The 18,739-nt window shown below is 52.8% G+C and overlaps 4 protein-coding genes across 10 annotated transcripts in view; 3 read left to right on the top strand and 1 right to left on the bottom strand.

Moving 5' to 3' along the window:
• PPM1G (protein phosphatase, Mg2+/Mn2+ dependent 1G) overlaps positions 1-2,546 on the top strand; it is a 20,714-nt gene extending 18,168 nt beyond the window's left edge. The window contains exons 6-10 of the mRNA XM_007470841.1: positions 4-141; positions 469-703; positions 1,089-1,218; positions 1,511-1,613; positions 1,932-2,546. Coding sequence (XP_007470903.1) covers positions 4-141; positions 469-703; positions 1,089-1,218; positions 1,511-1,613; positions 1,932-2,138 — 813 coding nt within the window. The 3' untranslated portion in view covers positions 2,139-2,546. The remainder of the gene's footprint in view (positions 1-3; positions 142-468; positions 704-1,088; positions 1,219-1,510; positions 1,614-1,931) is intronic.
• A 681-nt stretch (positions 2,547-3,227) lies between these two features.
• Positions 3,228-6,921, top strand: ZNF513 (zinc finger protein 513). Its single transcript, XM_007470836.1, has 4 exons — positions 3,228-3,459; positions 3,718-3,873; positions 5,068-5,655; positions 5,746-6,921. Exons 1-4 carry the CDS (start codon positions 3,405-3,407, stop codon positions 6,570-6,572), a joined length of 1,626 nt encoding a protein of 541 aa, XP_007470898.1. The 5' UTR covers positions 3,228-3,404; the 3' UTR covers positions 6,573-6,921.
• Positions 6,623-12,937, bottom strand: SNX17 (sorting nexin 17). 4 transcript variants are annotated; one of them, XM_007470838.1, is made up of 15 exons: positions 12,623-12,937; positions 12,091-12,129; positions 10,908-11,025; positions 10,323-10,387; positions 9,932-10,042; positions 9,730-9,820; positions 9,481-9,568; positions 9,167-9,236; positions 8,779-8,871; positions 8,479-8,682; positions 8,215-8,340; positions 7,974-8,051; positions 7,747-7,821; positions 7,613-7,654; positions 6,623-7,520 (listed from the first exon to the last, which is right to left on the bottom strand). In XM_007470838.1, the coding sequence occupies exons 1-15, from the start codon at positions 12,683-12,685 to the stop codon at positions 7,407-7,409; spliced, it is 1,377 nt and encodes a 458-aa protein (XP_007470900.1). In that variant the 5' UTR covers positions 12,686-12,937; the 3' UTR covers positions 6,623-7,406. The 4 variants fall into 4 exon arrangements, with proteins under 4 accessions (XP_007470900.1, XP_007470901.1, XP_007470902.1 ...); XM_007470839.1 differs by having other exon boundaries at positions 12,055-12,129; positions 12,786-12,931; XM_007470837.1 differs by having other exon boundaries at positions 7,028-7,520; positions 12,055-12,129.
• Positions 12,938-13,047: 110 nt separating this feature from the next.
• Positions 13,048-18,401, top strand: EIF2B4 (eukaryotic translation initiation factor 2B subunit delta). 4 transcript variants are annotated; one of them, XM_007470834.1, is made up of 13 exons: positions 13,048-13,106; positions 13,485-13,528; positions 13,864-13,999; positions 14,195-14,401; positions 14,659-14,741; positions 14,929-15,020; positions 15,253-15,367; positions 15,569-15,645; positions 16,342-16,444; positions 16,680-16,807; positions 16,946-17,123; positions 17,520-17,700; positions 18,154-18,401. In XM_007470834.1, the coding sequence occupies exons 1-13, from the start codon at positions 13,076-13,078 to the stop codon at positions 18,351-18,353; spliced, it is 1,575 nt and encodes a 524-aa protein (XP_007470896.1). In that variant the 5' UTR covers positions 13,048-13,075; the 3' UTR covers positions 18,354-18,401. The 4 variants fall into 4 exon arrangements, with proteins under 4 accessions (XP_007470896.1, XP_007470897.1, XP_007470895.1 ...); XM_007470835.1 differs by having other exon boundaries at positions 14,198-14,401; positions 18,154-18,395; XM_007470833.1 differs by lacking the exon at positions 13,048-13,106 and having other exon boundaries at positions 13,358-13,528; positions 14,198-14,401; positions 18,154-18,395.
• The last annotated feature ends 338 nt before the right edge of the window (positions 18,402-18,739 follow it).

Below are 18,739 nucleotides of genomic sequence, written 5' to 3'. Positions count from 1 at the left end.
CAGGAATGCAGTGAGGAAGAAGATGGCTATAGCAGTGAAGAGGCAGAGAATGAGGAAGACGAGGATGACACTGAGGAGGCTGAAGAGGATGAGGAAGAAGAGGAGGAGATGATGGTGCCTGGGATGGAAGGCAAAGAGGAGGTGTGTGGGGAAAGGAGGGCAATGAGTCTGGAAAGCCAAGAGGCCAAGTGTGAATTCTCTGATTTTGATTTTGGGAGAAGCGTCCCCTTCCTATCTTAGCACTGAAGTCATGGTCATGGAGGGATTTACTCTGCAAGGGGAATTTGGCCTTTCGGGTAGAATTATCTCAGAAAAGGGGGAGAGCATGCTATATCAGGAAAGATTAAAGCTGTGCTCCTCCTGTCTATTAAAGTGCTCTTGGTGGTCCTAGTGAGATGAGAAGACATAGGGGAATGATTACAGCTGGTGTCCAGAAGCTCCCATGATGGTCCCTTTCTTCCTTTTAAGCCTGGCTCTGACAGTGGTACAACAGCAGTGGTGGCTCTGATACGAGGGAAGCAGTTGATCGTAGCCAATGCAGGAGACTCCCGCTGTGTGGTGTCTGAGGCTGGCAAAGCTTTAGACATGTCCTATGACCACAAACCGGAGGATGAAGTGGAGCTAGCACGCATCAAGAATGCTGGTGGCAAGGTCACCATGGATGGGCGAGTCAATGGTGGCCTCAACCTCTCCAGAGCCATTGGTAAGGGCCAAGAAACTATGGGAAACACTTCTGGGGTCTTGTTCTCTGTTCCAGACTACCTATAGCAAACTTTAATCTTCATGGCCTTTTTATCTTTCCAAGTATTTTTGTATCTACTACCTATGTCTCTTAATCATCGCTATGAAATAGGTAAAACAGGTATCACTTCTAGATGATGAAAAAACAGGTTAGTGACTGACCTAAGGTTCAGCAACCCAAAGACAGGGCTGAAACCAGAAAAACCAGAACTCACTTCTCCATTCCACTAGATTATGGAACTTTGTAAAGAAGGGAAATAAATGGCAGGGTTTGACTGGCCTCAACCACAAATCTGTGCGAAGTGCTCAAACTACTTACTCATCATCCATCCATTCCTTTACTTCAGGAGACCACTTCTACAAGAGAAACAAGAACTTGCCACCTGAGGAACAGATGATTTCGGCCCTTCCTGACATCAAGGTGCTGACTCTCACTGACGATCACGAATTCATGGTCATTGCCTGTGATGGCATCTGGTAAGCACTGGCGGAACACCCTAAAATTCCCCTTTTTCCCCTGCAGCATTACTTCTAGGTCTCTGAGCTGCTTTATCTTCCTTCTAATGGCTGTAGTCAGCCCCTTTTCTCAGGGTGCTCTAGAATTAGAGCCTAGATAGGCAGCAGCTTGGTGTCAAGACCCCCAAGCCTAAGGCAAAGCTGAGAAAAATCTCTGTGGGTGTTTACATTGGCCTGAGCCATCTGTGACCTCTATCTTCTACTCTGCCTTGCTGGGACTAAAGAAGATTCTTACTGTTGTTTTTGACCCCAGGAATGTGATGAGCAGCCAGGAAGTTATAGACTTTATTCAATCGAAGATCAGTCAGCGTGATGAAAATGGGGAGCTTCGGTTATTGTCATCCATCGTGGAAGAGGTAAGTCCCAGGGTAGAGGAGAGAGGGTGTCTGGTCTGTGTATCCAAGGTTTTCTCTTTTGGCCTGAGTTTAAGACCAGAGCCTGGGGGTATCACTAATTACTGACAGATACTAAACTCTGACTAGAAAGTTTCACTTTCCCTCATTTCCCTGACTTATCCTTATGCCTCATGCATTAGCAAGTGGCCTGTTTTGTGACACCTGTTGCCTGTTCCCCTCCTTCTGCCACCCTGTCTCAGCAAGGCCAGCCCTTTGAGACTTTAGGTTCCCAGGAAGGTTTTCAAACTCTGAAGCTGAGCTACCCCATCCCTTTTGTAGCTGCTGGATCAGTGCCTGGCACCAGACACTTCTGGGGATGGTACAGGATGTGACAACATGACCTGCATCATCATTTGCTTCAAGCCCCGAAACACAGCAGCACTTCAGCCAGAGAGTGGCAAGCGGAAACTGGAGGAGGTGCTCTCTACTGAGGAGGCTGAAGAAAATGGCAACAGTGACAACAAGAAGAAGGCCAAGCGGGACTAGCGGTTGTCCAGACCCCTGCCCACCTAGACTGTTTTCTGAGCCCTCCAGACTGAGACTGAGTTTTGTCTTTTTCCTTTAGCCTTAGCAGTGGTTATGAGGTGTGCAGGGGGAGCTGGGTGGCTTTGCTCAGCCCATTCCAAAGAGGGCTCTCCCTCCACACAGCAGCCTGGGAGCCTCTGCTGTCCTCCCCAGCCGCCTCCTTGCTCCTTGGGGCTCATCACCGGTTCTGTGCCTGTGCTCTGTTGTGTTGGAGGGAAGGACTGGTGGTTCTGGTTTTTACTCTGTGAACTTTATTTAAGGACATTCTTTTTTATTGGCGGCTCCATGGCCCCCAGCCGCTTGTACCCGCTCTCTGTTGTACACTTTCAGTCAACACTTTTTCAGACTAAAGGCCAAAACCTAATCGTGCCCATGGTGTCCTTTTTTCTCTGCTGCCATCCTGTCCAGACCACCCACCCAGGATGCCCTGGCTCCATAGTTGGCCCCCACCAGTAGCATCGACCTAGCCCTTCCCTGTGTGTGGGTGGTGTGTGAGGTGGTGTGGGGGTGTGTGTGTGTGTGTGGTGTGGGTGGTGTGTGTGTGTGGTGGGTGGGTGGTGTGTGTGTGTGCGCGGTGTGTGTGTGGTGGGTGGGTGCGCGCGCGCACCTACCTGCCTACCTACCTGCCTGCGTGTGATGTGTGAGACTCAGGGGAGAGGGGGTCGAGTATGGTAACTCCCTGAGCCGCTGGCAGCCTGGCCTGGCGTCGCGGCTCATCCTCACCCCCTCCTAGGGTGAGGAATGATTTCCTTGTTCCTCCACGTAGGGGTCAGGACCGGCCAGGCGACCCTTAAGACTAAAGCCAGGGTCACGGTTTGACCTACCCTCCTTGCCGGCCAGGTTTCATCTGATCCCTGATTGGCCCGCCCACTTGCTTCCGTTACAATCACTTCCTGGTCACGCTGTGGACGCTTTCGGGGCTTCTGCTTTCCACGGACTACGCGTCCCGTGTGGCTCTGCGACAGCGGAAGCGGAAGCGAGTACGGAGGTACCAGCTGGTCTCCGTAGGGCGGGGGTAGGGGGCTCCATGAATGGACGCGGCGGCGGCGGCGGCGGCGGGAGCGGCCTGAGCTGGGCGCCGGGGCCAGGGCCGGGGGCAGCCCGGGGCCCGCGCCGCTGCATGGGGGCGGCCCGCGGGCCCTGAGAGGAAGGGCGGGCAGGCCGAATTGGGAGGGGCGGGGCCGGGCGGCCGCAGGCCGGAGGCGCGTCGGGCTGGAGCCGGTCACGATGCCCCGAAGGAAGCAAAGCCACCCGCAGCCCGTGAAATGCGAGGGGGTCAAAGGTCAGGGGTCAGGGGTCAGGGGCTGCGAGGTGGGGAGGAGCGGGGGTGGGGTCAGTGGTGTGGGTTCAGGTCTGGGTGGAGGGGGACTCTTGAGGGATGGGGTGGGCGATCTGGACTCCTAGCTTCCCATCGAGGTACTAACGGAGCCCGAGAGGGTCTACGAGTGCGGGAAGTACGGCCTGCGAGGGCTGGCTCCCCGGGTGCGAATGATGGGCACGGTTCCTGAGGGAGGATCTACAAGCCTCTTCCCCTCTTCAGTGGATACTGAAGACTCCCTCGACGAAGGACCCGGGGCCCTGGTATTGGAGAGTGATTTACTACTAGGCCAGGATCTGGAGTTTGAGGAAGAAGAGGAAGAGGAGGAAGGTGACGGCAACAGCGACCAGCTCATGGGCTTCGAGAGAGACTCTGAAGGTGGGTTTGGGGGACTGACTTAAGGAAGTGACCGCTGGAACCTCAGCCTTTAGGAGGCGGGTTAGAGTATAGTGCCAGTGAGCAAAACACCGTTTCCTGCCACTGGGGCTGGTTCAGTTTAGATTTGAGCTAGATTTCATTTGCCTGATGGTCCATCACTTTGTTGAGGTCAAATTCTGGGGCCTGGTTCAAAGGTGGTATGAATAGGACGGTAGAGGAATCACATGGAACAACTGGTTAAAAGTAAATGCCCTTTTAATAACTTTATCCCACTCCCTAGCCCATTCCTTAGATGAGTTTATTTTTAAGAGGTTCAGGGAAGCAGCCTCATTCAAGCTAGTACTTACATCTAATCTAACTCCCTTTCACCTGCAGCATAAACTCCTCTTGTATGGAGGTATTAGTCTCTGCCCTCAAATATCCTTCCACATTCCTCTTCCCTGTGATCTTAGCATCACCCCAACCTATCCACTAATGCCACTTCTGAAGGATGATTTTGAAAGTCATTGAGGAAATCCATGTAAAAGAGAATCCATCCTTTAGGCTTAGAAGTGGTATTACATGCATTTCTTTGTTTCCTCTTCCAAATTTTTTTTTTTTTTTTTTTTTTTTTTTGGCGGGACGCGGGCTGTTGTGGCCTCTCCCGTTGCAGAGCACAGGCTCCGGATGCACAGGCTCAGCAGCCATGGCTCACGGGCCCAGCCGCTCCGCGGCATGTGGGATCTTCCCCGACCAGGGCACGACCCCGTGTCCCCTGCATCGGCAGGCGGACTCTCAACCACTGCGCCACCAGGGAAGCCCTTCCCTCCAAATTTTGCCTCTTGAGATAGTATGGAGGTGGTTATAAAATAAAAACTAAGAGTCCTTACTGATAGGGGCACTAGAAAAAAGTATCAGGCCTCTGCCTTGTGTATTTTTACTTATCCCAAGAATCAATTAATTAATTATTGATTCATTTCAGTATGTGGTCCACTGTGAGCCCTTGATCTTTTTCCTTTCATTGTTCCTATGTACAACTGTGTCATCACTAGGTTAGTCCAGACTTGGAGGTAGATGATTTGTGTTGAATTTTTAGGATCATTGAATTGAAGAGACGGGTGGAGCCCAGCAAGTGGGGAGACCGCAAGTGAGAAAGGGAGTTTGGAGTCTGTTCCTAGCCTGTGTTGATGTCTCTTCTCATGTCTGTCTCACCAGGAGACTCTCTGGGGGCCAGGCCTGGGCTTCCCTATGGGCTGAGCGACGACGAGTCTGGGGGCGGCCGGGCACTAAGTGCGGAGAGTGAAGTTGAGGAGCCAGCCAGGGGTCCAGGGGAGGCCAGGGGTGAGAGGCCAGGCCCAGCCTGCCAGCTGTGTGGGGGGCCCACAGGTGAGGGGCCATGTTGTGGGGCAGGAGGGCCGGGTGGGGGGCCCCCGCTGCCCCCACGGCTACTATACTCATGCCGTCTCTGCGCCTTCGTGTCCCACTACTCGAGCCACCTGAAGCGGCACATGCAGACACACAGCGGGGAGAAGCCGTTCCGCTGTGGCCGCTGCCCCTACGCCTCAGCCCAGCTCGTCAACCTGACGCGACATACTCGCACCCACACTGGCGAGAAGCCCTACCGCTGTCCCCACTGCCCCTTTGCCTGCAGCAGCCTGGGCAACCTGAGGCGGCATCAGCGCACCCATGCGGGGCCCCCCACTCCTCCCTGCCCGACCTGTGGCTTCCGCTGCTGTGCTCCACGTCCTGCCCGGCCTCCCAGTCCCACAGAGCAGGAGGGGGCAGTGCCCCGGCGACCTGAAGGTAAAAAGCCAGGGAGCAAAGAACCTGGGATGTGGGTGGGTGGCCTCAGGGGTACTTGGATTCATAGCCCAGGTCTCACTGTCTCTACAGATGCCCTGCTGCTTCCAGATTTGAGCCTCCATGTGCCACCAGGTGGTGCCAGTTTCCTGCCAGACTGTGGGCAGCTGAGGAGTGAAGGGGAAGGCCTATGTGGGACTGGATCAGAACCACTGCCAGAGCTGCTGTTCCCTTGGACCTGCCGGAACTGTGGACAAGAGCTGGAAGAGGGGGAGGGTAGTCGGCTGGGAGCGGCCATGTGTGGGCGCTGCATGCGAGGAGAGACTGGAAGTGGTGCCAGTGGTGGACCCCAGGGCCCCAGTGACAAAGGCTTTGCCTGTAGCCTCTGCCCCTTTGCCACTCACTATCCCAACCACTTGGCTCGGCACATGAAGACGCACAGTGGTGAGAAGCCCTTCCGCTGTGCCCGCTGTCCTTATGCCTCTGCTCATCTGGATAACCTGAAACGGCACCAGCGCGTCCACACAGGAGAGAAGCCCTACAAGTGCCCGCTCTGCCCCTATGCCTGTGGCAACCTGGCCAACCTCAAGCGTCACGGTCGAATCCACTCTGGGGACAAACCTTTTCGGTGTAGTCTTTGCAACTACAGCTGCAACCAGAGCATGAACCTCAAACGCCACATGCTGCGGCACACAGGCGAGAAGCCCTTCCGCTGTGCCACCTGCGCCTATACCACGGGCCACTGGGACAACTACAAACGCCACCAGAAGGTGCATGGCCATGGTGGGGCAGGGGGGCCTGGCCTCTCTGCCTCTGAGGGCTGGGCGCCACCTCACAGTCCCCCTTCTGTTTTGAGCTCTCGGGGCACAACAGCCCTGGGTGCCACTGGTAGCCGAGCTCTCCACACAGATTCACCCTGAACTAGGTCCTTCTCCCCTAGGGCTCTATGAATTAGCCCTGACCCTCCTGTATGTTTTATACAGATGGACCAGAAGCCACCTTTACCTTCCTCCCCCGCTGGCCAGGGGCTCCACACCGACTAACCTAGGCACTATACGGACCAGTCCAAACCCCATGGGCGGGGGGCCCATATGGACCAGGGGGGCCTTGCCTTGACTGATGCGACTTCATAAGCTCAGTGAGAAGGGCCCTGTATCCACCTCCACTGCTCCCAGGGGCGGTGGATGAACTGGCTGGGGGACTGTCCAGCCTCGCACCTGTTTATTTAAGTTATTTCAGTGCTTTATAATAAAGGAAACACTAACAAAGCCACGTCTATGCTGAGTTGGCAGTGGCAAGCACGGCTTGGCCTCACCCGTAGCACAGCAGTCCATGCTGTGATGGGGGGAGCAGGGGCAGTGAGAGGGAACCAGAGGTAGGCAGCAATCAGGCTGAGTTTAATGACGGGGAGCTGGGCCAGACCATACACAGACCTCTGCCCATCCCCTTGGCTCATGGCCCCGAGAAGCCAGAAGCAGCCTGGGGGGAGTTGTGGTTCCTCCCCAGGCAGGTAGCCATGGTCCCGTGGACTTTGTGCAAAATACTAAATGCTAATTTGGCATTGAAGGCCAGCTCTGAGCGATCCTTTGTATAGCCAGCCCTGGGGAGGGGAAGGGAAGGCAGGTTAGGAGGCCCCTGGCCGAGGAGAAAAGGGGACAATACGAAGAAAAATACCCCAGTTTGGGGGATACAGGCACAGGGCAAGTTTCTGAACACTCCTCCAGGGTACAGGGCAGACATCCGAGCTCTGGAGATCACAGATCCTCATCTCCAATGCCCTCAAAGGCGAAATTGCCGTGGACATCACTGGCACTGGCATCTGTACTGGGAGTGCCAATCCCCCGCAAGCTCACGGCACTCAGCTTGCTCTGTAATAAAGGCAGGGTCGGGGTCAGAGGGCTCAAGCCTCCCTAAGGTCCCCTACAAACACCAACCTCACCAACCCTCGTAGGAAACTCACTGAGAGTTTGACCATGGACTCCCGGCTGGTATCAGGTGACTCCTGGGGAGGAGGAGGCAGAGGTGTCAGAGACCTCACTGGGAAGGTGATGCAAGGCCTGGGGGCTGGGGGACTGACCAGGGAGTAGTACTTACAAGCAGCGGTGGGGACTTCACTGCTTGCTGGCTGTCTGAGCGTCTCAGGGTGCCCCCCACCCGCCGGCGTAGCATCTGGGGATGGAGACATGAGGTGCTGATAAGGGCTGATCACTCCCTTTGGAATCCCAATCCCTTCCCCTCCCTCTCAGGAGAGGCATCACACCTAGGACAAAAGGTAGGGAGAGCACAACCACTCAGCTGCTTGGTCTGTGCTTGCTGCTTACCTTCCTGATACTGCCGCCGGATTTCTTCACCATCAGTTCATCCACCATGGACTGTAAGCAGATGCTCATCATGATAGCCTGAGGGCAAGGAGAGAGCTCAGCCTGACTGGGTGGTCATCCTGAGCCCAGCACCCCTAAGACAAGGGCTCCCACTCACATGGAGTCCTGGAAGCCCTAGACTTGGGTATCTAAGAGAGACGGTGCAATGGGCTCCAGAGGAGGCCTGAGGGTGGGCTCACACCTGGGGGCTGGTGATGGTGACCCACTGTAGCCGGTCCTTGCTCATGAGGTATTCAAAAGCCAGTTCCAGGCGCACCTCACCCCGGCCCCGACCTGGGCTGCTTGTGCCTCCACTGGGCAGTGGCACCTGGGAGAGGAAGGGTAAGAATTAGGCTGAGCTCATTCTGACCGATGTGCCTCTCCCTGACCCACTCCAGCCCATTCCCGAAGCTCAAGGCTTGCCAGGCCTCCATCCCAAAGGTCTCCCCCTCCTACCCCGACTCACAGAGGAGGTGACCCGCCAGCACCGCATGCGGGTGACCCGAAAGGAGCCTTCACGGAGTTGCTGGCCAGGCAGGCGGAGCTGGAGGCTGAGCTCACTGTTGCCTGCGCTCACCACCACTGGACAGTCCTTCTCTGGGAAGTCAGCCACACAGGCATCGAAGCGCAAGTAGCCATAGTGCCGCAGCGTCTGGGCCAGCCGCAGGAACTGAAACCCAGTCAGCACGCGGGACGGGTCAGGAGGGGAAGTGGGACAGCCCAGAGGAAGCAACCCCTTGGAGGGAGACAGGGAGGCAGGGCTCACCTCCTTCTTGGAGACCTTCTCTTGCAGTGATTTGAGCTGCCGGTGCTGCTCCTTGGTGACTAGGATCCACCCACGCTCAATGTCTGATACTGTCTGCAGCGGAGACAAGGGGTGGGGTGTTCGGGGCTCCCAGTCAGAGACCCAAAGAGTGTCCAGTTACCTCTGTCCAGCCTGACCCCTCACCCCACATTTGAGCAAGCTCTTCGCAGTTGAGTCCTTGACCATATCAGCTTACAAAGCAGGGAGAGTAGAGCTTGTGCCAGATGCCCTGAGAGTATTCTAGAAACTTCCCCATGAACTGGCAGTAAAGGTACGAAAGGAGTTTTCTTGGCAGAGGGACACCAGAGCCATTTTCAGGGGAAGGGTTCTGAGGCAGCTCCAAGCTCACCTGAGCATAAAGCAGGTTCAGGCCAACCCGGTTCTCCATGACATCGTCATCATAGGCAGAGTCCCAATAACTGTGAGGCCAAGGGGTGGAAAGGGGTAATGGGGCTAAGCTGGGGAAAGGCAAGAGGCAGAATGGAAAAGGGGCAAAACCGGAGCAATCTGGAACTATGGGGCTAATGGTGATACAGTTGGAGGAAGCTTGGGAGGCCTGGTAGAAACACCCAGCACTACCCCCTTGTCCAGATTATTCTGTCTCAATACGTGGCCCCATAATCCAGTCCAGCACCCTTTCCCTCCTCCAAGCCCAGCCCTGACCTCTTCCTTAGCATAATCTTATACTCTTGACTCCGAAGACTGGCAACAGACACATAAGGCAGCTCAAACTCTTGCAACTTCCGTACAACTATGAGTTTAAAAAAAAAGAAAAGAAAAGAAAAAGAAAATGTCATGAAACTCAGGGGAGGGAAATCAAGTGAGAAGCCCTGGGGAAATGCCACATTCTTGGGGGAGACAGTCAAATTCACTAGTGGAAACAGGGAAGCTGTAAAGTCCAGACAAACTCACACGAAAAGGCTCCATCCTCTTTTTCTCGAACTAGAAAAAGACTAAAGTATCCGATCAAGTCATCTGGAAGATCCAGCTTTGCAGCCACAGCCTAGGAATAAGGAAGGAAATACAGCTCATCATGCTGGATGGTTCCAGTCACCCCAAGCCTGGGAACCTGGGGTGCAGGGGGAGGAGGGGCAGTGCAGAACAAGCGCCTCACCTCCAGGACATCCTCAGTCTGATCTGAAGTTAGCACATTGACCAGAACTTTCTGCCCGTTGCTAAGCAGCACTTCCAAGGAGACCTCTTCTGTTGGGACCTGCTGTGTCTCCTGGTTGTGAGCATACACAGGAATGGGAGGCGCCTTGTTAACAACATGCCCAGCGTCCAGCTCTGACCCTTTCCAACTATGTTGTATTATAGGTCCCTCTGGTGACTTTATTCTCAGCTGTTTAATTATAGACTGGGTTTCCTGGATTTCACTGGTACAGCAGAAGCCCCATTCCATACAGAAAGGTGCCAGGATGGCTCCTCTGTACCCACCTCATTAAAATGATGTGGCCCTGCAGGAAGGTGCTCCCCTTAAAACTTGGTCCCATCCAAAGCCTTACCTGTTGTGCCCGACGCAGGAAACTATTGAAGGTCTCACTGCTCCCAAGCAATGGGTCTTGCCGAACTGTGGGGACAAGAGAATGATGTTCTAATAACTTATGATTCCCTCTTGGATCCCCCCAGTTCTCTGTTTGGCAGGCCCCCCAGGTCCCCTTTCCTGGGCTGATGGTGGCTTGTCACATCTCCCAACTGGCCTCACCTCACTCACTGTTTGCATAAATTCTTCACCTGCCCCACCCTTGGCTACCATCTGGTTGAGTCCAGTCTATAGAACTAGGGAAAAATAATGTTCATCTAAAGCACATCAGATACAAATTAAGTTCTCCCCGCCGATCGAAACTGCTTTAAGACTAGTTAGTGCTATATTAGTATTTCTCATAGATGTCAGTGCCCAAATTGCTTTGCTGGCACCTAGATACCAGAGCATCCTTGCATGCTATTTACTTTTGCTAATTAAATGACAGATAAAACAATAGCTTCCCAGATCTACAGATTCCTTCAAGACCTTCTACAAAATCAGCTGTTTTGAGCCTCTCTCCATAATCCTCAACAGAGTCAGCCTAAAGTTCCCTCCAACCACTCACCAGCTTGCATGTACTTCTCTAACTGCTCTCTCCTCTGTTCTACCTCAGCGGGTGTCAGAGAGAAAAGCTTCTTTGGGGGAAATGCAGGAAGCACATTGGCCCCATATTCCTTCCGAAGCTATTTGGAGAAAGAGATACAACTCTTCACATAAACATAGCAAATGAGAAGAGGCAATCCACATTCATAATGTTCTCTTGGGCTCCCCTTCCCTTTCCTTAGTCCCTGCTCCCCTATCTACCCTGGTCATCCAGGAAATCATTCCTTTGGCAGGCGCAGCATCCCAAGGGAGCTGTTCCTCTGTCCTAGATATATGTGCTTTCCAATCTTACAGTGTACAGGTCTGTCCCTCCACAGTGTGGGAAGGGTTTGTATAGGGCCAGGGCCTAGGGAGACCCTTGCTTATCTAGCAAAGCTGTGTTCATTGAACCCTCATAGGAAGCAAAGGGCTTTGTAAGGAAAGTTTATGTGCACAGTTAAGTAATAGCTAAATATATTCACGAAGTATTTTAGGACTTAAAGGGACTTTGCAGATCAATGACTCCATTTTTCAGTTGCAGAAGCTGAGGCCCAAAGAAATCAGGTAACTTGTTCAGGGTTGCACAACTAGTTATCAGTAAAACCAGGACTCTGTACCGAGTTAAATACAGAGCTCAGAATCTGGTGAGGAGAACAGAGAAACATTACATCACAGACACATAAGGATAACTGGAACAGCTACACCCGCTCAGGTGACTCAAGGAACACAGACAGAAACTGGTGAATGGTTTGTATCAATATGAGCAGGAAAAAGAATTTCAAGTTGCAGCTCAGGTGACAGAAAGAAAGTGCTTTGGCAGCTTATGGGGAAGGGCTGTCGTTTTCTCCATGCACAGGCACAGGCAGTGTACAGGCTGTGTAAGATGGGGACAGAGAAGAAAGGAGGGAGTATGTGCATATAGGGAGGAGCAGTTAGTGGCAGACATCAAGCTTCCTGGGAGTTCCCCGGAAATGTCAGATGATAAGATAAAGCACCAAATCCTTCCCTGTGGCAGTGATTAAAGGGGAACTACAGCCTACGAGAAAGCGACGGGGAGGGAAATGGAGACACTGATGCCCAGGTGTAGAAAAGGGCTTAAAGCTGCCTCAAGGCAGGGGTGCTAGTCCCACCTGCTCGTGCAGCCCCAGGAGTTGGCTGTAGCGCACCCGACAGTGCAGGACTCCATTCACGTGAATGTTATAGGCCTGAGGACACAAAAGCAGGCAAGCAGTTTAGGGTCGCGGTCTTGTTTAGGGTCGCTCGCCTCGCTCGCCATTTTGGCGGGGCTTGAGAACCCTGGCCGGAAGTTGCCTGCCACAGCTCCGCCTGAGCAACGCGTCGAGATCTCCCAAAGGTGGCCAGCCGATTTTCCCCAGAGCCAGGTCCCAAAGCAGAAGGACCAGTCGGGGGAAACCCGGGCCCTCAGGCTGCAGTCTTCCTCCCCAAGAGGCCAGGGACGCCCACCAGAGTAGCCGCGGCCCAGCCAGGGGAGGCGATGCGGCCGAACAAAGGACCTACAGGAGCTGGGGCGACCTTTGGATGAATCTGAGACGTAACATAAGCTCCCATCGAGGCCGTCGGGACTCGGCAGCCTGTGACCAGGCCCGAAAGGTGGCGTCCAGACTTCGGAGGCCGCTCGGAGAGGGCTCCGGCCCGTTATCCCCGCCCCTGCCCGGCCGGGCTCCGGCCGCTCCTCACCACGTAGGCGGAGCCGCCGCTGTCCCCGCTGCGGGACTCGGTTTCAGGAATGGAAAAGTGCATGTTCCCTGCGGCAGGGCCCGGCCGGGTCCGGACTCTGAGGGCCACAGCGGCTTTGCACGCTCGCCTCCACTCCTCAGCGTGTCCCCGCAGCCTCGCTCGCCATTTTGGGTGGGGGGGTACTTGCGATCAGAGGTGGGAAGGGCTGAGGAAGTCCGCTCTGGGGCGCAGCGCCCCCGGCATCCTGGGAACTGTAGTCTAAAGGGCAAGAGCCGACAGCCGGGATTGGGAGCCCAAAGCTGAAAAGGCCCTTATCGCGACCCGTAGCCAGGGGCAGAGCCCCAGGGCACTTCGGGGCTTGTAGTCCGGTTAGGGCTGCGCGCCGAGGCTGTCAGCCCAGGGGGCGCTTGTAGTCCCTGTGACCCAGGCGGGCGGAGCCCAGGACTGAGGACGATGGCTGCCGTGGCCGTGGCTGTTCGCGAGGGTGAGTGAAGGGCCAGGCACACAAACAAGTATGCGAGCGGACGGGCCTCGGACGGCTACTGATGGGCCCTGAGTACCTCTAGGCCCTGTCGTTCGGTTCCCGCGCCACGCCGGACTCTGGTCCGCACTGCCTCGGGCGCACTCCGTGCCGCGTACCGGCTTGTTCCTCCGGGAGGTGTGCGTGCTCCCTCCTTCCCCCGCCCCCCTTCCCTTTGATCCTGCCGCGCACTGCGTCCCACACGCCGGTCCCCTGCTCACCTCCCGCCTGGTGGCGGACCCGTGGTCATGCAGACCCAGCAGCCAGCAGCGCCGAGTACGTGTCCCCGCAAACCCTCCCGGAGCCTCTCTGGTTCACTTTGTGCCCTGTTTTCTGATGCAGACTCGGGATCTGGGATGAAGGCGGAGCTTGTTCCTCGGCCTGGGGTAAGTGCGGGTGCCCTCCCTAGCCGCCTGTTAGGCGGTACGCAGGAGGCCCTGTCAACTTCGTTCCGACCCAATCTTCATCCCCGTTTCACTTTATTTCTTAAAGTGAAATTGTTTAAATCCAAGAGATTTTACAGAGCTTTTTCAGCCCTGATGGTAATGTGACTGTGATCTGCAGGAGAAACTTCGATCCCTGTGGGCTCTAAGCTCGTAACAGGTAGCTGCTGAGGCTTAGGAAGGATTAGGGATCCTGTGGGAGACTAGTAAGTATCCAGTAGTGTTTATTCATTTTTGGAATTTTTGGGGAAGATTAGTGTTCTATGTCTGTGTCTTAGGCAGGGGGGAGGGAGATGACCCAAGAAGAAAAGCTGCAGCTTCGGAAGGAAAAGAAACAGCAGAAGAAGAAACGAAAGGAGGAAAAGGGGGCAGAACCAGAAACTGGCTCTGCTGTATCTGCAGCCCAATGTCAAGGTGCGGGGGCTTTTTTAAAGGGCCGGGGTGTGGAGCTGGTAAAGGGATGTGGTGGGAGAGAAGAGGGGGAGACAGGACAAAGTTGGTTTGAACAAGTGAAAAGGGAAAAAGTTTAGATAAACAGGAAAAGAAGCTTTGGTTGGGGCATAGCTATTACCTACCTAGGGCTTGGGCACCTCTTCCTTCTACCTTCAGCAGGCCCGACCAAAGACCTGCCTGGACTGGACAGTCAGTTGGGCAGTGCCAAGGAGAAAGTTCCAGCAGGTCGGAGTAAGGCTGAACTTCGAGCTGAAAGGCGGGCCAAGCAGGAGGCTGAGCGGGCCCTGAAGCAGGCAAGAAAAGGGGACCAAGGAGGGCCACCTCCTCAGGCCTGCCCCAGCACAGCTGGAGAAACCCCCTCAGGTATCTTCACTTCAAGACCTCTGTTGATTCAAATGCCTATGTTAGCTCAGCTTTCCCCACAGTAAAACAGCTCCCAATTTTCACCTTGGTTCCCAGAGTTCATCCTTAACCTCATCCTACCCCTGTTTCTTTTTCTACTCTTTTCTCCTGTTTTTTTCCATCTTTCTCTCAAATCTTTCTTGATGTCCCTTACGCCCTGAAAGCAGATTTCTCATTATTACCTACAGTGTCTCGAAAACACGACTGTTATCTTCTAGGAGTGAAGCGTCTACCCGAGCATAGTCAGGTTGATGACCCCACGCTTCTGAGGAGGCTTGTTAAAAAACCAGAACGACAGCAGGTAGGAAGTGGGTTTGGTGTGTGGCCAGAAAGAGCCTAGGGAGATGGAATAGAGGGAGGAAAGGTGCTCGGGGCGAAGTGAGACCCTGGAAAAGGATGGGTATTTGGATCACCATCTTCTTCCTTCCCAGCATCATTCCACAGTTTTAAACTCTGGGCCCTTGGTCCTGTTCCCCTGTTTTGTCAAGGTTCCTACACGAAAGGATTATGGATCCAAAGTCAGTCTCTTCTCCCACCTACCCCAGTACAGCAGACAAAACTCTCTGACCCAGTTTATGAGGTAGGAGCTTATGAAATTGTCATAACTTTTAAGCATGAGGAGTTTTAGTAATTCTGTTTTGAAAGTGACTGGAAACTTGAGGTTGGATCTGTGGAAAGAAGCATGAACACAAGGCATGCTTCTTCAAATGGGGGTGTCTGTGCGAGTGAAGGAGGTTCCTTTTCATCAGGGGAAGGTGGGCGGTAGGTGCTCAAGTTCCCTTGCAAAGTGTGTGACACCGCCATCCCATCAGCATCCCATCCTCTGTGATCCACCCAGCCATGGTGCGACTCGGCCTGCAGTACTCCCAGGGCCTCGTCAGTGGCTCCAATGCCCGGTGCATTGCCTTGCTTCGTGCCTTGCAGCAGGTATGTCCCATCTTGTTACCTCTTATGATCCAGCCTCACCTTCCCCAACACTATCCCAGCTTCTCTCACCCAGAGTAATCTCTGGGGGGAAGAGGGAATGACTCCACCCTCAGAAGACTTTCTTCAGAGAAGCTTACCCTGTCCCCCTTTCAGAGACTTTTGTTAGGGCGCATTTTGCTGATTAACTTGTGTACCCTACAGGTGATTCAGGATTACACCACACCTCCCAGTGAAGAACTGTCAAGGGACCTAGTGAATAAACTAAAGCCCTACTTCAGGTAAGGATGACCACTGCACATCCACTCCCACCCCACCTTGCTCAGTCCTTTTCTTAGACCCTTTTTCTTTTTTTTTTTTCAAAGTGTAAAGGGTTTTTTTTATTATGTGTAACACAGACAAAGTTATTTAAGTCAATAAATTTTCAAGGAATTTCACACGTTCTGATTCTTTCCACTGCCAATCACCTTAGTTCCTCCAAACTCATAATCTTCAAGATAAAACAGCGCTTTCAAAAACAAGTTGTCATGTGAGTTCAGCCCACAATTCTTTTAGTTAGGCTTCTTTGATCTCCAGTGAAATATGGACACACTTCAAAATTCCCCACCTGTAATCTTTGGGATCCAGTTTCCTCAAGCGATTTACTTTAGGACCATGTTTAGGGTCAGGAGATGGATCTGCCTGGTTCTGAATTTGACACCCTAGAAAAACAGTATTAATAACTATTGAGGACTGTCAAACTGAACAGTATGAGAAACTATAGGAATACTGTATCAGTAGAAATATCAGGTCTAACATGCACAAAGCCAAGAAAACTAACGATGCCAAATACTGAATTTATGTTGCACTCGGACCCTTTTTCTTGCTCTTCTACCTCTATTTTCATTCTTTTGTCTTCTCTTTAAAAAAATGTTTTTAAATGTGAAAGCTTTGTGAGCTGTGAAGAGTTGCACAGATGCAAGGTGTTGTTTTTGTAGCTTCCTGACTCAGTGCCGTCCCCTGTCAGCGAGCATGTACAACGCCATCAAGTTCCTTAACAAGGAGATCACGGGTGTGAGCAGCTCCAAGCGGGAAGAGGAGGTGATGAGTATGAGGAATGAGCGAGGCATGCACCTGGGGGTTAGAGCTGGAAACATGTTTGGGGCTCCCAGAAGGGGCAACTCTCTGGTCTGCCTGGTCAATGGTTAAGGAGGTGGTGGGTCTTTCTGACCTGGGCCCCCTTTAGGCCTGTCATTAAATGCATATTCAAGCATCCAGCATGATAATCAAAGGGTTGTGTCCATTTCTTGTTCCATAAGTATCTTGCTCCATTTAGGCCAAGTCAGAACTTCGAGCAGCCATTGATCTATATGTGCAAGAGAAGATTGTGCTTGCAGCTGAGGCAATCTCACGCTTTGCTTATGAGAAGATCAGTAATGGAGATGTAATCCTGGTATATGGATGGTATGGGCCAGACCCTATGACTGAGAAAATTGGGGAGTGAAATGATTTGAAGAAGGAACTGCCCCTTTGCCCTTTAGGAATGAGCTGACCATCAGTCAGTGACATTTATAACTGAATCCTCCTCTCCATTCACTCCAGCTCATCTCTGGTATCACGAATTCTTCAGGAGGCTTGGGCTAAGGGCCGGCGGTTTCGGGTGGTAGTGGTGGACAGCCGGCCACGGCTGGAGGGAAAGCACACACTACGTTTTCTGGTCCGTGCTGGGGTCCCTGCCTCCTACCTGCTGATTCCTGCAGCTTCCTATGTGCTCCCAGAGGTGAGGGCAGAGGAAAAGAACTCCAAGGTTGGAGTAAAAGGGTATAGTAGTATACACATAGTCTCGCCTTGCCAACGTTGCAATTGTCTAAAATACTAAAATTATACAGCTGTGTTTATATTTAGTAGGAGAAGCATCTACAGCATGTTATACAGCATGTCTACCTATTGCAGGAACCTTATATAAAACTAGTAGCCGCTGAGAGGGAACAGGACAAAAGAGTTTAGTTTTCCTGTGGGTGGTGTGGTGAATCAATGGTCAGGTGTTTTCCAAGAGCCTTTTTTAAGATTTGTTACCCATTGCCTTAATATTGCTGTCCTGGGTAAGAGTTGGGAACCTTATTCTGCATTGGTCACACATGACATTTTTTTTCCTCCTCTCTATTCTCCAAAATAGGTTTCTAAGGTGCTGTTGGGAGCTCATGCACTCCTGGCCAACGGGTCTGTGATGTCACGGGTAGGAACAGCACAGCTGGCCCTGGTGGCACGGGCCCATAATGTGCCAGTGCTGGTCTGCTGTGAAACATACAAGTTTTGTGAGCGTGTGCAGACTGATGCCTTTGTCTCTAATGAGCTAGGTAAGGAGGCCCAGGAGGGCAGGAGAGAAGGTTCCAGGGACCTGAGATTTGGAAGGGAGAGGGGAGGTTGAAGTACAACTTATTTTTTATTTTTATTTTTTTATAAATTTATTTATTTATTTTTGGCTGCGTTGGGTCTTCGTTGCTGTGCGCGAGCTTTCTCTAGTTGCGGCAAGTGGGGGGTCACTCTTCATTGCAGTGCGCGGGCCTCTCACTGCGGACACAGGCTCTAGGTGTGCGGACTTCAGTAGCTGTGGCTCATGGGCTCTAGAGCGCAGGCGCAGTAGTTGTGGCGCACGGGCTTAGTTGCTCCGCAGCATGTGGGATCTTCCTGGACCAGGGCTCGAACCTATGTCCCCTGCATTGGCAGGTGGATTCTTAACCACCGTGCCACAAGGGAAGCCCACAGCTTATTTTTTAAAAGGACATAAAAGGGTACACCTCCCATTGCAGATGACCCTGACGATCTGCTGTGTGAGCAAGGAGAACGTGTGGCCCTGGCTGACTGGCAGAACCACTCGTCCCTACGGTTGTTGAATCTGGTCTATGATGTGACCCCGCCAGAACTGGTGGATCTGGTGATCACGGAGCTGGGCATGATCCCTTGCAGTTCTGTACCTGTTGTGCTGCGAGTCAAGAGTAGTGACCAGTGAGTGGGTGAACACAGGGTCAATAAATGACATACTCCCTACACTTAGCAACTCTGCTGCCTTTTATCTCTTTTAGCATCGCCACCGCTTAGGTTAGGAGTCCAGACTCTCCAGCCCCTCTTAGCACCTGCTACCAACCTCCATGCCAGTGCTTTGGGGCCAAAGTGAAGGTCAGTATGGAGACCATAAACTATCCAAGTCATCAACCATTTATTGAGTATCTATGTGCCAGACACTGACCTAGATACGAGAAAAAGTATAATAAGGACAAATAAGAGTCCTATCCTTAGTATTTTAGTATTATTATTACATTAATATTTAAGTTAAACCAATATATTGATATTTACATTAAATAGTTACACATTAATATATTAATATTTTGTATCCTT

This window comes from Lipotes vexillifer, unplaced genomic scaffold (genome assembly GCF_000442215.2).
Source record: "Lipotes vexillifer unplaced genomic scaffold, Lipotes_vexillifer_v1.1 scaffold717, whole genome shotgun sequence".
Classification (NCBI taxonomy): Eukaryota; Metazoa; Chordata; class Mammalia; order Artiodactyla; family Lipotidae; genus Lipotes; species Lipotes vexillifer.
The sequence above is the reverse complement of the archived record's forward strand: the minus strand, read 5'-3'. Positions and strand labels throughout refer to the sequence as shown.

What these genes read in the sequence shown, in the direction of transcription:
- ZNF513 (XM_007470836.1), top strand. Translation starts at nt 3,405, where the DNA reads ATGCCCCGAAGGAAGCAAAGCCACCCGCAGCCCGTGAAATGCGAGGGG. An exon ending in CTTCGAGAGAGACTCTGAAG is followed by an intron (nt 3,874 to 5,067) that starts GTGGGTTTGGGG and finishes CTGTCTCACCAG; the next exon opens with GAGACTCTCTGGGGGCCAGG. An exon ending in AGTGCCCCGGCGACCTGAAG is followed by an intron (nt 5,656 to 5,745) that starts GTAAAAAGCCAG and finishes CTGTCTCTACAG; the next exon opens with ATGCCCTGCTGCTTCCAGAT.
- SNX17 (XM_007470837.1), bottom strand. Translation starts at nt 12,685, where the DNA reads ATGCACTTTTCCATTCCTGAAACCGAGTCCCGCAGCGGGGACAGCGGC. An exon ending in AGAGGATGGAGCCTTTTCGT is followed by an intron (nt 9,569 to 9,729) that starts GTGAGTTTGTCT and finishes TTAAACTCATAG; the next exon opens with TTGTACGGAAGTTGCAAGAG. An exon ending in TGAACCTGCTTTATGCTCAG is followed by an intron (nt 8,872 to 9,166) that starts GTGAGCTTGGAG and finishes TCTCCGCTGCAG; the next exon opens with ACAGTATCAGACATTGAGCG.
- EIF2B4 (XM_007470832.1), top strand. Translation starts at nt 13,391, where the DNA reads ATGCAGACCCAGCAGCCAGCAGCGCCGAGTACGTGTCCCCGCAAACCC. An exon ending in AAAAACCAGAACGACAGCAG is followed by an intron (nt 14,742 to 14,928) that starts GTAGGAAGTGGG and finishes TGTTTTGTCAAG; the next exon opens with GTTCCTACACGAAAGGATTA. An exon ending in CTTCCTATGTGCTCCCAGAG is followed by an intron (nt 17,124 to 17,519) that starts GTGAGGGCAGAG and finishes TCTCCAAAATAG; the next exon opens with GTTTCTAAGGTGCTGTTGGG.